General features: G+C 31.6%; 1 protein-coding gene and 1 long non-coding RNA gene across 4 annotated transcripts; one reads left to right on the forward strand and one right to left on the reverse strand.

The window, feature by feature from the left end:
• Nucleotides 1–1,371: 1,371 nt before the first annotated feature.
• LOC135833358 (uncharacterized) lies at nt 1,372–14,023 on the reverse strand. Of its 2 annotated transcripts, none has more exons than XM_065347115.1 (13): nt 13,805–14,023; nt 12,698–12,869; nt 12,434–12,618; nt 12,284–12,357; nt 12,022–12,205; nt 11,623–11,714; nt 7,429–7,519; nt 7,152–7,325; nt 6,921–7,059; nt 6,383–6,846; nt 6,126–6,291; nt 3,209–3,313; nt 1,372–3,111 (listed from the first exon to the last, which is right to left on the reverse strand). In XM_065347115.1, the coding sequence occupies exons 2-13, from the start codon at nt 12,810–12,812 to the stop codon at nt 2,801–2,803; spliced, it is 2,100 nt and encodes a 699-aa protein (XP_065203187.1). In that variant the 5' UTR covers nt 12,813–12,869; nt 13,805–14,023; the 3' UTR covers nt 1,372–2,800. The 2 variants fall into 2 exon arrangements, with proteins under 2 accessions (XP_065203187.1, XP_065203188.1); XM_065347116.1 differs by lacking the exon at nt 13,805–14,023 and adding an exon at nt 12,961–13,073.
• A 14-nt stretch (nt 14,024–14,037) lies between these two features.
• On the forward strand, nt 14,038–15,535 carry LOC135833359 (uncharacterized). 2 transcript variants are annotated; one of them, XR_010556455.1, is made up of 5 exons: nt 14,038–14,170; nt 14,236–14,530; nt 14,600–14,776; nt 14,844–15,059; nt 15,156–15,535. It is a non-coding gene; the product is annotated as an uncharacterized LOC135833359 (long non-coding RNA). The 2 variants fall into 2 exon arrangements; XR_010556454.1 differs by lacking the exon at nt 14,038–14,170 and having other exon boundaries at nt 14,232–14,530.

A 15,535-nucleotide genomic window follows, 5' to 3' on the forward strand; every position in this document is an offset into this window, starting at 1 on the left:
GACAAGTTTTATATTATTTTCTACCCTATAATTCTCACAATTTTCATGTAATTTTGAGAACAACTCACGAGACATTTAACCAAGTTTTAATCTTTTTTAAATGTTTTTATGTCATTCTCAGAAGTTTTAATTAACAAAGTTCAAGCAATGTTGTGCACAATTCCTCTGATATTCCAAATTTTTGGTAACTTCAAAGTAATTTCTGTGCCAATTTCAGTGTTTTTAATTTGCTCAATTTATTTCTCATTTTTAATATTTTTTTTTCATATTTGAGCATTTTTGCAATATTTTTCTCAACTTTTGCTAAGTTTCATTGATTTTTAGTCAATTTCAGATATTTTCATGACATTTTGACGAATTATTAGGTAGGTAGGTAAGCGATTTTCGCAAAACGTTGCTCATTTCCTATTCTGATTTTTAAGATTAATTTAAGGATGGTGACCCTAATTATCAATCATTGTGAAGTCAATTTAATATTTTTAAAATAATATCTACAATTTTGACAAATTATCATTTAATTTTGAGAATATTTGATCAATTTTTGGTACCTAATTTTACAGTTATTATGATACCTACTTTAACTACCCACAGAGATGAAGATTTATTTCTTGCACTTTATTAAACGTTGGAGATGATCAGGTTTATTTTAGCTTTCGACTGTTAGGTAGGTGTGGTTGAAGATTATAATTCAAGAATGTAATATTTAAACAATAAAATCAGTTTTTATCATTATTTTTTTTTCAAATGAAACACATGTTCAATCAAAAATGATTTGCATTCATCAATCACGAATCGTTAATTTGCGAAAATGAATCAAATCATTTTTTTCAACAGTGATTCGTCATCCGTGATTTGAATCGAATCATATGTAAGTATGTATTTTTTGTGATCTTACCTAATCCTGCTTTGACGCACATTTCAAAAAATTGTGATGTAGTTACCTTAAATTGCCATTACAATAGCGTTTGATCCAAGCGATTTCCAGTAAAACGAGTGAATCCGCAGATACTAATTTCTAAAACTACCCACCCACCGGCTAATGACGTACAATGGAATTCAGTTTCTAAGACTGACGATGAAGGAATTACCTACTTACGTAGTTAGAAAATGAGTGTAAAAATTTTTAAATTACGTGTACCTACCTACGCGCTGGATCTTTCTCATAATTATGACTATCAACTACAATCCCATTTTCTCGACAAGAAACTGAATTTTCATCTCTAAAAAAATAAAGCTATTTGTTGGTTAATTTCTCTAATCTTAATTCAATCACAAATACAACATTTTACATAGACTCGTGCACTCATTACCGTTTTTAGCTCTAAATAACACTCCTTCAACAATAAAGTAAAAAAATCAAACGAACAAAAGTTTAAAAAAATAAATATATTGACAATATAACAAGAAACAAGGCAAACATTTGCAATTGTGTAGGTAACCTTTTAGCTTATACAAAGACATCAGTCTAGAAAAAAAAAATTAAAAACAAAAAACTGCACGGTGATATTATGGCGAAATTACACACGAGAAGAACGAACCAACGAACAATATCCAAAATGTAATTATTTTTTCACAACGGTAATAGTATGTAAAAATAATTAACGAACGACGTGAAGTAAAAATTAATAAAAAGCTTAAGCTACGCGAAAGATTCGATGAAATCAGATCAATCTAAGCATCTCGCATATAAAAAAGCTGTTACAATGCACCGAATGCTAAAAGCAAATGGTATAAGTAAATAAATCCTTCGAATTAAAAATCTTCGATACGACTAATTAAAAAAATAAATAAATAAAAAAAAATACAACATCCATTTCGTAGTAACTCGTGTATGCAGCTTTATAATGTAATTAATGTAGGGTAAGGTATTAAGGTACGTATAATGTAAGAAATATGAAATTGTATGAATGCATTCTAAAAATTCACAACGAAAAATTGGCTCTGATTACGTAACAGTCAGACAGATTAGGTACTTGGTATCAAAAAGGACAGACAAATGAAAAAGAAAAAAAAACGAAAACAAAACGTCTTACATAATAAATCGTAATAATATCAAACATTCTTATTTGATCCGATAAAAATAGTATTACATGAACATGAATTTGTCAGATTTACCTCTTAAACTACGGTTTCCCGCGTGTATTTTGGATTCGTTTAATGGCAGTATCACGTAACCCCGTTTACGTGTACAGAGAGGTATGTATAACGAATCCTTTATTATCACATATTTCAAATAATTCGAAACTTGAAACATTCACGAGGGAAATCAATTACTCGGGCGTTGTCTTAACTCTACGTTTCTCACGTTGAATAAACGTCTACACTCTGTAGATCGCCAGGAAGGTAAGATAGTAGTTGAACTTCAGTTTGAAAAATAAAATTTTAAAAAATAAAAAACGAATTGTCATCACAACCGATAATTATTAACTCGAACTCGGTTATATCTTATGAGCAGATACGTCACAAACGTGATGCTTAATTTGAAATTCCAAGGGGTCTACGGTTAGGAAATTTTGGAACGATAATTTTAAAATTGGTTCAATTCAAAGAAGTTCAAAATTAAGGCGACGTTCGTAATAAAATTTCAGCTGTATTCAGATATCGCTACTCAACTGGCCCACATTCTATTCTACTTTGACGGTGATCTAAAATGCAAAATTTAAAAACAAAAAAGAAGAGGGAATTTAAAAAATAATAGATCCAAATCGAAAAAATTTGAATAAAAATAATAACGAAGGTAAACCTGACTAGAATTAAAACTAAAACAACTTATAATATAGGTAATTCAAATTAAAAATAGTTAATTATGTCTAACAGCACAGAGTGATAATACCGTATTAACGCTATGCAGCTGGATGACCGGTACCATTGTATATGTCATAGGTATACTTTCGGTTAATTTAATCAATAAGTCATGCACGTGGTTTAAAATTAATTGTTGGCTAATCGGATAGAATACTCTGAGACTGCAGACAGAATCAACTGGTTGGGGCTCGCCGCTCATCAGTTTAGCCAGCGTGTATTTCAACACTTGTTCTATGTGAAACTGTTGTAATGGTTCTGCTTCTTCAGTTTCTACTGAAATATCACCTTCGACGCTGGCGCCGTTATCTGAAGTGAAGAAAATTGCGAATATTAGAAATAAGTCGATTCAAGAGGATAAGTATATGAAAAATTTTTTTAAAAAATAGCATCGAAAGTTTCATACCTCTAGTTAAATAGCAAACAACAGCTGAAACTGTATTCTCGTAATTAAATCTTCTACGCAAGAAGGCTTTGTGTCTTTTATCAATTCTGCATCCAGTTTCTTCGTCTGAAATTTAAAATACAACGGGTAAGAATTAAAAAAATTTAAATACGAACGGACGTCATATTTTTAAAGCAAACTATGCATTCCCTAAATTAACTTTAGTTTACACACAAAATATACATTCACAAGATGATTCGACAACATGTCAATTTTTTCATTTTACCAGATTGTAGATCTGACTGAAATGAGCAAAAAAAAGGTCATGTTCATGGTCATATGTACAGTACATGACTTGATAATTTAAAGAGGGTGATATTTTTTCGTGTCTGAAGACTGTTCGATGCCTTGAAAATTATTTCTGATGACATTTCAATTTTTTGAATCACTAATTTTGAAGGGGAAAAAATAAAAATCAGAAAAAAAATTGAATCCAAAACAGAAACTGAAACAGGAAAAGCTAAAGCTAAAAACCAGAACTGAAACCGATAAAATTGTAATTCAGTTTTGAATCTTGAAGGCTCTACCAGAAAGAAAAAAGACGACTTGATGTTCATTCCTCCTTCTCCCCCACATAAAAAATATTTTAAAAATCATCGAAGAGGGTTTTTCATCTGAAAAGGATTGAGAATGTGTTGATATTCAGATCCGCAGCGTCTCAAAAACACTGATGAATAATATACCATAAAACGTACCTAATTTACCCATTATTGCTTAAATTTTGGAAAAAATTGTGAAATTTCTACGTTCTCCTAAATGTTTGATGATCTTCAAGTAAGAATTGAGTTTCACGATCGCGAATGTACATTTTCAAAAAAATGCTCAAGTCTTCTCTGTGCTCTTTTTTTTCAGTGATCTTTCTGGAGCGTTTTTAGTGATTATTCAACACTTTTTTAATTATGTTGGTTTTTGCTCAGTTTTCTGCATTTTTTTTTTTTTTTGAAATTAAATTCTCAATACATAAATATTTTATGCATTGGTTGTCTTTTTTCGTACTTTTTAATCGTTCAACTTTTTTCATTATCTTGACGATTTTTCGTTTTTTTGCTCTTTTTCAAGTTTTCTGATCCTGCAATATTTTTCCAAATTTTTTTGTTTTTTTTTTCGTTTTCTTCGTTTGCTATTTTTTCAATTCTCTTTGTTCTTGTAAAAGTTGTAACATGTTTTTTAGTCTACATAATTCTTTTCTCATCTTCTTTCATTTTTTAAAATTTTTCTGTCAATTTCATTTGTTATTTTTTCATACTTGTAGCTTCTTTTTCAAATTATTCCGTTCTAATGAAAATTTTGCTGTTCTGCTGCGAGCAATTTTCCGATATTTTCAATTTTCGAATTTTATTTTGATTTTTTTGTTTTATTTCATTGTTTTTCAGTTGTTTATGATGTTTTTTTTTCAATTTTCAATTTATGTATGTACTTAATTTATGGTTTTTTTCAATTTTTAATTTTTTAGTAGATTTTCTGTTTTCTTTTGTTTTTTTAAAAACAATTTTCCGTTTGTTATTAAACAAATTTCTTACTTCTTTTTCATTTTTTCAAATTTTTTCAGTTCTTACTTCATCATTTTTTCGTTATTTTCTTTAATTTTTATCAAAATCCCAACTTTTTTTTGTTTTTTAATGTACTTTTTTGTTCTCAGAAATTTTTTTTTAAATTCTTGTTTATTGGGATTTCTTTCCCCCTATAATATTTTTGTTTCTTTTGGTTTTCAATACATTTCACGGTAGCTTTTATCGAGGAGGAGAAGGGGGAAAGGTTCTACAATTTTTAGTTACTTTCGCTTCTTTTGATTTTTAAAATTGTTTTCATTTTCAATATTTTTTCAGTTTAATTTGGTTTATTTCCATTTTATAAAAAAGTTTGTTTGATTCACTTCGTTAGGTTTTTCCAGTTTCCTTTTCTTAGTTTTTTTTTTAATACTTAATTTCTTTTCTTTTAACTGCCTATAATTTGAATTCTTTAAATCTCATTTTTGAGAATATTTACATGTCAATCATCAAAGTTTATTATAATATTTTTCCTAATTTTTTGGTTCTTTTCCCTTCATTTTTCTAACTATTTTTTCGTCCTTTTTCATCGTCTCAACTTCTGTTTCTTTTTTTAGGTTCTACTCTTTCCATGCATTGTTTTGGTTTTTCTGGTTTTTCTCATTCTCTTGGACATTTTCCCTTGCTTTTTAGTTCCTATAAAAGTAATGTTCAAGATCTTTATTTCTTTTACAATTTTTTTGGTTCCTTTCTGTGTTGTAAATTTATTTTTTTGAATCTCTAAATTCTTATCTGTCCTTACTTCGTTCTGAATTACTTTTTCTTTGGGAGGAGGGAGGGGGGTAGGGGTATGACGTTGTAAATTTTTTTTCAGTTTTCAGACTCCTTTCTGTTTTTTTTTTGTTCGTTTGATCATTTTATCATATTTTTTAGATTTTTTAATTTTTTTTTCAATTCTTTCACGTTTTAATCCTTCTTAAAAATTATTGATGAATCAAAATCAAAAACCAAAAGTTCCTTATTTAAGAAGTTGAACAGTGAACCGATGAGCTCAATTTATTGTCAGACCTACTAGAACCTGACATAACGCAATCGAAGTATCAAAGGCAAAAATTTGAAGAAATTGAAATCAAATGACTCTTCTAGATAAATAAAATACCCATAAAAAAATTAAGATTCCATCGAAAAAAAAAATCAAACAACATTGCTACACGTACACAGAGAAATTTAGGTAGAAACCGTCTTCCTACAAAATCATTCGGTTTCACATAGAATACCTATTACGGTTTCCTACTCAAGCAGATGTATCAGTAACCAACATCGAAATGAATCCATGTACAGTAAATTGTAAAAAAATAAAAAAAAAAAACCATGACATCGACGAAACTCACATTGAAACCTGGCATTTCCACGATGAGCCCAAACTTGCCATTCGATATTGGCGTTTCTGGGCAAGGCAGGAACCACGATGTAATCAGCGATGGCATTATTCGACCTCTTTTCCCATTCTTTGCGAGCTGGACGGATGAATTCGGCTTCAGTAACGTAACAGATCACCTAAAGAAAAGACACACCACACCGTCCGTTATTTTCTTTTTCAATAAACAGGTCTACAGAAATAATGTATTCTCAAACAAGAATATCTTACTTGAACAACATCACGCAGTAAAGTATTTTGATCAATGGCGTTGATAATACGTCCGACGTGCCTTAAAGCCAACCTGCACTCTTGGAAAATGCCACCATCGACCATTTGCATAATACCAGGCACTAATGCGATTTGTCCAGCGACGTATATAATATCTCCTACTTTGATGGCTTGGCTATAAGGGCCGATATTGGCAGGAGCCCAATGGGATATACTTTGAACGTGCATAGTTCGTCTTTCGTTTTGAGTAGGACTGGCGTTGATAGCCTTATGAGCGAGAGCTTCCATTAGGATAGGAGACGTCTCCGGTAACTGTGTTTCGACGCAGACACGTACCGGAGCTTTATTTATGTCTATCACATTTACGTATGCTGAATTGACTTTCGAGTATTGTGACATGTCACTAACGAATAAGGTAACTGAAACTAAATCTCTGACGGAGAACTGGTTGGCCTGGAGCAGATCTGTAAAAGCCATGTTATCGAGTTAAAGTTGTTTTTAAAAGTGCACAGGGGGAATTTGTCTTCTAAACGCGTACCTTTTAATTTATCCAAAATATCTTGTAAGGCTACTAGAGCATCGGTACTATTACCAACCAGTGGGCCGATCCAGCACCATCCCGAATTGTTCAGGTGCACTTTGGGGGACAGATTTTGAAATATTTTTATATCACAGCGCTGAATTCAAAAAAACAATGAATAATTTCGTTATTAAATCTTAGATTATGATGATAAAATTCAATTTTTACGATGAAAAGTATGCTACTTACATCCTGAGCGACGACTGAATTACACGAAGATCCGTCGTTAACGTCTTTTGAAGTATCACCTTCATTAGAATTATCGACAAGTTGCTCATCCGGTAGTTCTAGATCACTTACGTATTCTAATGGACCCTTGACCGATGTAATCAAATCGGACAAATTTTGCGGTTCGCCAGAATCCTGTAAATTGAAAATATAAACGAATTAATTTTTCAAAAAAACGACTATTTTTTTATTTGGCGATGTGAATTTTTTTTACAGAATAATAGATTTTAATGCTTACCAGTTTATCGACTAATAAAAGTTTTTTAAAATTAAGATAACCAACTGGCGCAAACGCATCGTCAGAATGTATCACAGTATCGAATTCGTCTCTGCAAAACAAACACAAAACAACGACCGTTTAATTAGTTGAAAAATTCGCCCTATTTTGAAAATTAATATGTTGAATGTTTCGATTACGAATTTATTGCATGTATAAAAATATTTAAAATGAAGTTAGTTCGATGAGAAATCAATTCGATAAATGGAATGGATGATATGAATCAAGTAAGATTATCATTAATAAAATGTAAAAAAAATATATACTTATATGATAAAATATTCGTTTACATGATTTTTTTAAAAATGAATCTATGAAAGCAGTTTTGTTTTTCTTACACGAAAAAGCTTCGCGTAGAGAGCAAAAATAAAAGCTCAATTTTCTAAATTGATATCATATATCCTGAAAAAATTTATTCAGATTTATTTTGCGGTCTTTGGAGTTGGACCATAATGGTCCCAAGACTTCATGTTATGGCTTGTCGACAGTAATGCATAAAAAATAACGCAAAAAATAACACAAAAATAATTTCAAATTTTTTACTGAAGAGGGGAGTTATCCCAACCTCATTGAAAGAGCACAAAAAATACATAACAAGATGAAATTTCAGGAGCTAAATTAATTTCATTTTTGAATTTTCAACCTTCTGAATTAATTGGTGGGAATTTTAAGTCGTTCTAACACCCTAGCGGATTTTTGAATTTTCAAGTTTTGAAAAACTTGACCAAAAAAAGGTCCAAAATGAAATTTAGCACCTATGAAATTTCATTTACTGTTTTTGTAATCCGTTTGATCGACTTGGGCACAAGTTTTCAAAATCAATTTCTGTAGATTCAAATCTAAAATTTTCTTACCAAAAAAATGAAAAATTTCTTATTTACGAATTCAATAAAAGTTGAAACTTGTTTTATACTTAATTTTCAACCCATCGATTTCGAATTTCGAAAGCTCATCGTCTTTCTAACCTTTTCAATCGATTCAGACACAAATTTTCAAAATCTGTTCTTATTAGCAATCCAAATCTATAATATTTTCAAAAATGTTTTTTTTTCAAAGCCTAAAAATTCGCTTGAGGCGTTAAAATGGCTTAAACTCACCACAGATGAATTCAGGAGGCCAAAAAGAGCACTTAAATCAAATCTGAGCCAAATTTTAATTTTTAGAAACTCACGAAAAATCAAAAAATGACTTTCACTCCGAAATTTTTGCAGGATTTTCTACAAGATATTTATTGCCCCCCTAACTAACCAAATTGAAAAAGTTGATGTTTGAAAAACACATTCTTTGATTAAACTGTCATTGTAAGCTGTTTTCTTTTCGCATACTCCGAGTAACTCCGAGTAAAAACGAGGTGTCGGTTCCTGACATTTTTGCACTTGCACTGTAGCGTAAGTGTGAAAATGTCAGGAATCAATACCTCGTTTTTACTCGGAGTTACTCGGAGTATGCGAAAAGAAAACGGCTGTACAATAGCAAATTTTGCATTTTCAATGACGGTTTGGACTAATTCGATAGGGCTGATTTCGAATATGAGCTGCGTTTTGCGATCGGACTAGTATTTTGTTAAATGAAAAGTAATGATAGTGTTCAGCTTGTTTTTTTTTCAATTTTTTGAAAAATGGCCTTTTTAGAATTTTTTAAAAATTTTTGCACCATTTTGCCAAATTGAGTTCTATTTTATTGCATCAATGACTTCAGTCAACAAGAACCTTGAATAATACCCTCAAAATTGTCAAAAAAAATTCAAATTTTCAATTGGTCAAAGGGACGAGGGTAATTTTAGTTTTATCATCGACTTTTCAAACAAACCCTGAAATCATTTTTGAATTTAAAATTTTAAGAAGAGTCAAAAACTAGGCAACCACTCGAACTATTGGATTTTTGGAAAGCGCATTCTTCAAATTTTTCTTGGTTTCGGTCAAAAAAAATTCAACTCTTTCTGCTCTGCAAAGCGTTGAATGAGACTGATCCACCTTGAAAAATTCCCATCCCTCAATTTTTAGCTGGAGATGTTTATTTTTGAATTTTTGGCGATTTCTTGAAGTTTTTGTTCTTCATCGTAATCGGTATAAATTCAAAAAATCGTCATATTTTCCCACCATATGAACTTCAGCAGCTCAAATTTTTAGTCGAAGGATGTAAATTTGATACCTGATCGACTCATATCACCATTGGCCAGATCCAGGATTCCGGCCAGAACTTGGATTTCGCCGGATCCAGCAAATGGTGATATCAGTCGATTAGGTAGGTATTCAAAACACAACCTTCATTCAAAAATAAACCAAATCCAGCAGCTGAAAATTGGAGGAGGGTTTTTTGAGGTCTTCTGTCGACCAAGATAAGTTTCGTTTCAATTGGAGACTCCAGAGTCGAGGGAAAGGGGGGGTTCTGGTGAGTTCTCTTGAATATAGATCAAAAATGAGCCGGGTTCGTTGATTCTTTACAGAGACAGCTGAAAAAAAAGGTGTAAGTTGACACCCTTTTTTCCCTTTTTTTCCCCATACAATTCGGTTGAAATTTTGAATCTAATTCAACAGGAGTGCAAAATTCGAAATTGCCAGGTCAATAATCGACCCGAAAAAATTCCCCCTCTGTAGGAAGTTAAATCATCAAGAATGTATGTATGAGCATTTTGATTTTTTTTTTAATTTTCCAAAAAATTTGCTAGTTTCGATTTAATTTTGAAAATTGCTGGAAAATGAGGAGAGAGGCCCAAAGAAGATCGATATTTTCAAGAACAAACTTTAATCTACAAAAATGATGGGATTTCAAAATTTAACACCTCGACTGAAAAAATGATTTTCCAATGAAAAATCGACTGAAATAGAGATGAACGTGAAATTTTTGTTATGATGAGTTTTGAACCGTGCTCTCCAAAAATCGATTTCTTTTTCAAATCGGAGCCTAAGATCTCGAGTAGTTCCCTTGCTAGAACAAGTTTAAGAAAATAGAAAGTTCATTCGTTCAACTCGTCATAAAATAAATAAACGAACTATGAAACATTTCTGAATCATTATGCATGGCGATTAAGTAGTCACATTAGTACATTGATTTCGCTTTCATGAAAATAAACAATTACTCGGGAATGATCTGAATAATAATATTTATCGAATAACAACTCGGTAGTAATAAATTCTTCCAACAACGTAGGAGTGAATCATTTCCGAAATGACTAATTTTCTCTGATTGAACTAGGATCGTGATTTGTAAAATAAATCATCTCTCTAATAATCAATCAAAAACTAGTACTATTCGCGAAAGATAACCTTATTTCTTGAGAAGCATCTCAGAATTCCTATCATAGTTCATGACGATCGAATAGGTTCACCCAAATAGGGCGAAAAATGATTCATTCAAATAAAACGAAACATTAATTAACAATTTGCATGTAGATAAATGAATTAAAATCATTTTTTCAATACTTCACGTACAAAGCAAAAACGTATTTTAATTACAAAATACCGAAGTTTTCCAATCTCTCTTTCCCTATCAGATTAGGAAAAAAAACAAAAATACCTTCGCTAATAAACCTCAGCGAAACAACCCACCACCCACAAAATCAATTTAGAACTAACAGGCGAAAAAAATTCTGGACGATTTTAGACTTACAACTACATAGGTATGCATATTTAATACCAATACGCGTAGATGATTAAATCACGCATGGCTACCGAATGTACGACCCAATAACCCACACACACACACGTGAGTACGAGTAAAATCCCCAGATTTAGAGCACCGATGTCCACATTGGTATAGGATTTCTCGGTAGTAAAATTCTGACAGCACGAATGACCTCGATTAATTTTATTTTTCTATTTCCCACTAACAACAAACTGCGTCTAATCGCGAAAGTAACCGCGATAATAAACAAACCAGATAAATAACTATGTTCAACTTGCTACCAACAAAGTCGCTTAAATATTTACTATCGATAAAAAAATCATATTTCATTATCGAGTTAAATAATATTGTAAAAGCGCAACTGATTAATAATATTTAATATGTATGTATTAGGCAACAGTGTCGAATTTGCACGTGCAAAATTAATACAAACAAGACACTGCGATAATTGGAAGACGAAATGAGATGCGAGAAACAAACAATATAACCCTTTAGGCTTTAGGTACTTATTGTACACGTAAAAATACTTACATGACGATTCTTTTTCTAAAGAATGGGCAGTCGAGTGTAAACGTTTCGTATTCGCCGCCCTCTCCACAAATATTTAATCCGTATTTTTGATTCTGGAAATTAATTACTTAATGTCAAGAACACACTAAATTACCTCAACGCTATCGACTCGAATAAAATAATTTCCTCTTTTTTTCAAAAAAAAAAAAAAAAACATCGATGAACTCAACTCGATCAAAATACACTTGTTCGTTGTACAATCACTATAAAAAAGCTTCTAATCGCTAAATCCTGGCTTTGGGGGGAACTGTCCATCGTTCTACGTACTAAGTATCGCATCCTCGATGAAAGCCAACGCTAATTACACCAACTACAAATCATATATGGGTTCTGTTCGAGTAATAAAATAATATTATTTACCATTTTAATTAAATGAGGTTGTATTTCGACTAATCGCATGCCCAAGTGTTTATTCGGATCCAGCCCTAGGGCAGCTACTTTGATGACGACTGCTTCTACTCCGCTGTCGATCATCTCTTGCAATAATTCGCCTTGATCGCGCCGCCATAAGTAAGCTAACGATACTAAACCCAGTCTTGAACACCTAAATCAATCAATCGTTAAGACATCTGCGTGCTTTTATGGTAGTATTTTTTTTTCTACGTAGATATATTCAACTAACACATTCTCTACTCTTAATCGTTGATAGTCTGATAGAACAGCGCCGGTGGAAACGCCATCAAAATCGATTTCATTCTGGAAAAAAATACGCAGGATGTAAATCGATGAACATAGAGGAATACAAAAAGAGCATTTATTTTAAAAATCTAACCTTTACTCTGGCTAATAGATTGTAAAGGTCTTCGACTTCGTCTCCTTCTGTCGGCGTATACCATTTGTGATGATGGTGGGCAACTCCACTCGTTTCTTCTCTAAATAAAGGTAACCCCATTGCTTCTGCGTACAAATCAACTCCTTGATGACCGACGGTTTGGTACATAAAGCTATCCAATTCATCTGTAATTTGATTTTTATCGTTTAATTAAACGTGTACGAGTACTTGCATACGATGGGATATTTTTCCAGCGTATTTTACCTTTGCTTTTAGGTTGCAAGTTAGCCAAAGCGACAATTTCGTGTCCAGCTGCGACACATTGGAGTAAATTATAACAGCTATCCTTTCCACCACTTATAAGTGCAACAACCCTCATGATGAATGATTTACAACCAGATCACAACATTCTGACACGGATGATGTTTTTAATAAGCTGTAAACAGAATAATAGGTACATTATTAGCCTATGTGTATACTTCAGAATACGATTTATTTGGTGAAATTCAAAATAAACGCGCAGCTACCAAAAAAAAAAATCATCACAAACGGATGCGCAAGCGTTCGATCAAAAACAATAGGTAAAAATATAATGTAATTAAAAACAATATAAATTAAGTAACGCTTAAGTATGTAAGCAATGAAACGTGAACGCCAAGACAGTGGATTTCAAAATGAGGTTTCGGAGCCGTTTTAAAAATACACTTTTCTTTTCTTGGCATTATAAAGCTACATCTAAATCTTTGTCATTATATTACACGTTTATGAAAATTCACCTTGACATATGTTTTGTCGGATTTACTTACTAAAGTATTTCCGCTGCGTAAACCAATTGCAGAATTTCAGGAATCAATTTTTTTTTACGATGTTTACATTTTTTTTTCATCTTTAAAACAGGTTTTAAAGTACAACGACGTATTGTAAGATTATGTGAAGTTTATTTTTAAACGAATCTCGAAAACAAAAAATAAAAATTAATATTTTATCACTTCGGATTACGTGTAATTAACTTTTTTTCAAAACGAAAAGCTTTATTTTTAATTAGAGATAAAATATTGAAAAAGTGTATCTATTTTGGTGCGAGGGAACTTTGACATAAACGATGCTATTTGTATAGTAGAATGGCAAAAATGTCAAGTTATGTGAATTTTTAAACAGGATACGAAGTAGAATTTCGTCTGATACGAGTTCTTGTACATTTCTCATCGATATGTGACGAAAAAAAAAACCATAATGAAACGTTTATACCGTACGTTGTCCTATTATCATTTTATTTTCTTCATACGTCGAATTAGCTAGGTACATTTTTGAACACTGGAATATCGTTGAATAAATCACCAAATGAATAAAAAAACAAATGGAAGCACTCACCGTGAAAATGTGGTATTACTTTTCGAAATAAAATGTCAATCGAACCTACATAACATCACGAAAGCACGAATAATATTTTGCTTCGGAGTCAGACAGATGTAAAGTCATACTTGCGGCACAACACGAGTTCATCAATTAAAACTCACATTAGATGGTATTGCAGAACAATTAACATCAATAAATTCTAATCAAAACTCCGAACTAATTACGAAATTATTACAGATTTCTAAATAAAAATAATCAGAAAAAAATTGCATTCATTACTCGAAGTCGAAGATACAGAGAAGATTACGAATTTCGTCGATAAGGGGTATCTTTCACCAAGTTGCCAAATCGAAGAGAAGATTTCAGCAGTAAATTTGCAAGGTTCGTTTTCGAAGAAGTTTATTAGCAAATTTAACCTTAATCAAGATATGTTAATTAATTTTCAGCTATAAAAGTATTCTTGACATGAAATACAACATCAATTAGATAAATTAACGTGTGAAAGTTTTAAAAAATGAATTTCAAATCAGCAAAATTACGGTAAAAATGGCGTAAAATCCAACTCCGCCATTTTTCAGAAAATACGACAACGTTGCATTGGGAATTTTTTTTTAAAAAAATGAATGAAAAATAAAATTGATTGAAATGAGGAGTTCATTGTGCGTGTTCGGCTTCGGTGTTTCCTCCTTTGTTTTAAATTTAAGCATTGCCGGCATATTTATGATGAAGATTCAATATCTTGTGAGTACGCTTGTACGTAGACTTTGACCATTATGCGATCAATTTTATTTCAATTTTTCATATTTACAGCTCGAGTTGAACGAACTCGACGTCAATCCATCGTCTCTGAGGAGTTTTAAGCTTATAAGATGTCCAGATACCTGGATGGCTGTGATAGAGGCTTTCAGAAAAACTGTATCGAATGGACGTTGATCGCTTTTGCCTTTTACAGAATAGGCAACTGAAAAATCAATTTTTAAAAAAAAGGTAGGTAGGTATTTTGAAGAAAATGAAGAAAAATACATATTACGCTAACTCACCTCTGAATTTTCAGTGATTTGCTCATACGGAAATAGGACGAAACTTTCTCCAGCATCGACCTTGATGAAGGAAAAAAATAAAATGCAGAGCCAACCTTTGGGTTGTTTCGTGAAACCTTGCGGAAAGTTGATCGAAAATGCGAAATTGTACGATTTGATCGGGAAGGACTAGAGCAAACAGAAACAGCACAACGCACCCTAGTTAATTTTATTTTTCAAAACATCAAAAGGTGCTCAGACCATGATGAAGTTTTATCGATGATTATTAGCTTGTAATTAGATCTCTGAATCATTTTCTTTAATATGCGTTTTATATTTTATTTTAGGTTGTCCCTTCAGCCGAAGTATAAAGAACTTGATATACAAAGAAAAAGATTGGTCGTCGGATTTTTAAAATTTAAATTAGAAATTTTTTTTTCCTGCGATAAAATTGTCATAGATACCTATAGTTTAGAATAAAGATGTAGGTTGAAATCATGTGATAGCAATGCTATGTTTATGGGATGCAGGACCACTTACCTACTCATGCTTTTTAAGAAAATTCCTGAACGAGGTCCGAATTCAAATGGAGACTCAGTATTTGTTTATTATTTATTATTATTATTAATTATTATTTTATTTTCAGAGTAAATACTCGGTATTTGGCAATTATAAATATGAATCTGTATCCTAATTCAAAATAAAAACTAAATTTGTTTTTTTTTTA

Source organism: Planococcus citri, chromosome 1, assembly GCF_950023065.1.
Source record: "Planococcus citri chromosome 1, ihPlaCitr1.1, whole genome shotgun sequence".
Lineage (NCBI taxonomy): Eukaryota > Metazoa > Arthropoda > Insecta > Hemiptera > Pseudococcidae > Planococcus > Planococcus citri.

Excerpts from the sequence above, each read along its gene's own strand:
- LOC135833358 (XM_065347115.1), bottom strand. The coding sequence starts at position 12,812 with ATGAGGGTTGTTGCACTTATAAGTGGTGGAAAGGATAGCTGTTATAAT. Across the intron at positions 6,292-6,382 it reads TACTGCGTGATGTTGTTCAA|GTGATCTGTTACGTTACTGA; the intron begins GTAAGATATTCT and ends TCTTTTCTTTAG. Across the intron at positions 3,314-6,125 it reads TGGAAATGCCAGGTTTCAAT|ACGAAGAAACTGGATGCAGA; the intron begins GTGAGTTTCGTC and ends TTTAAATTTCAG.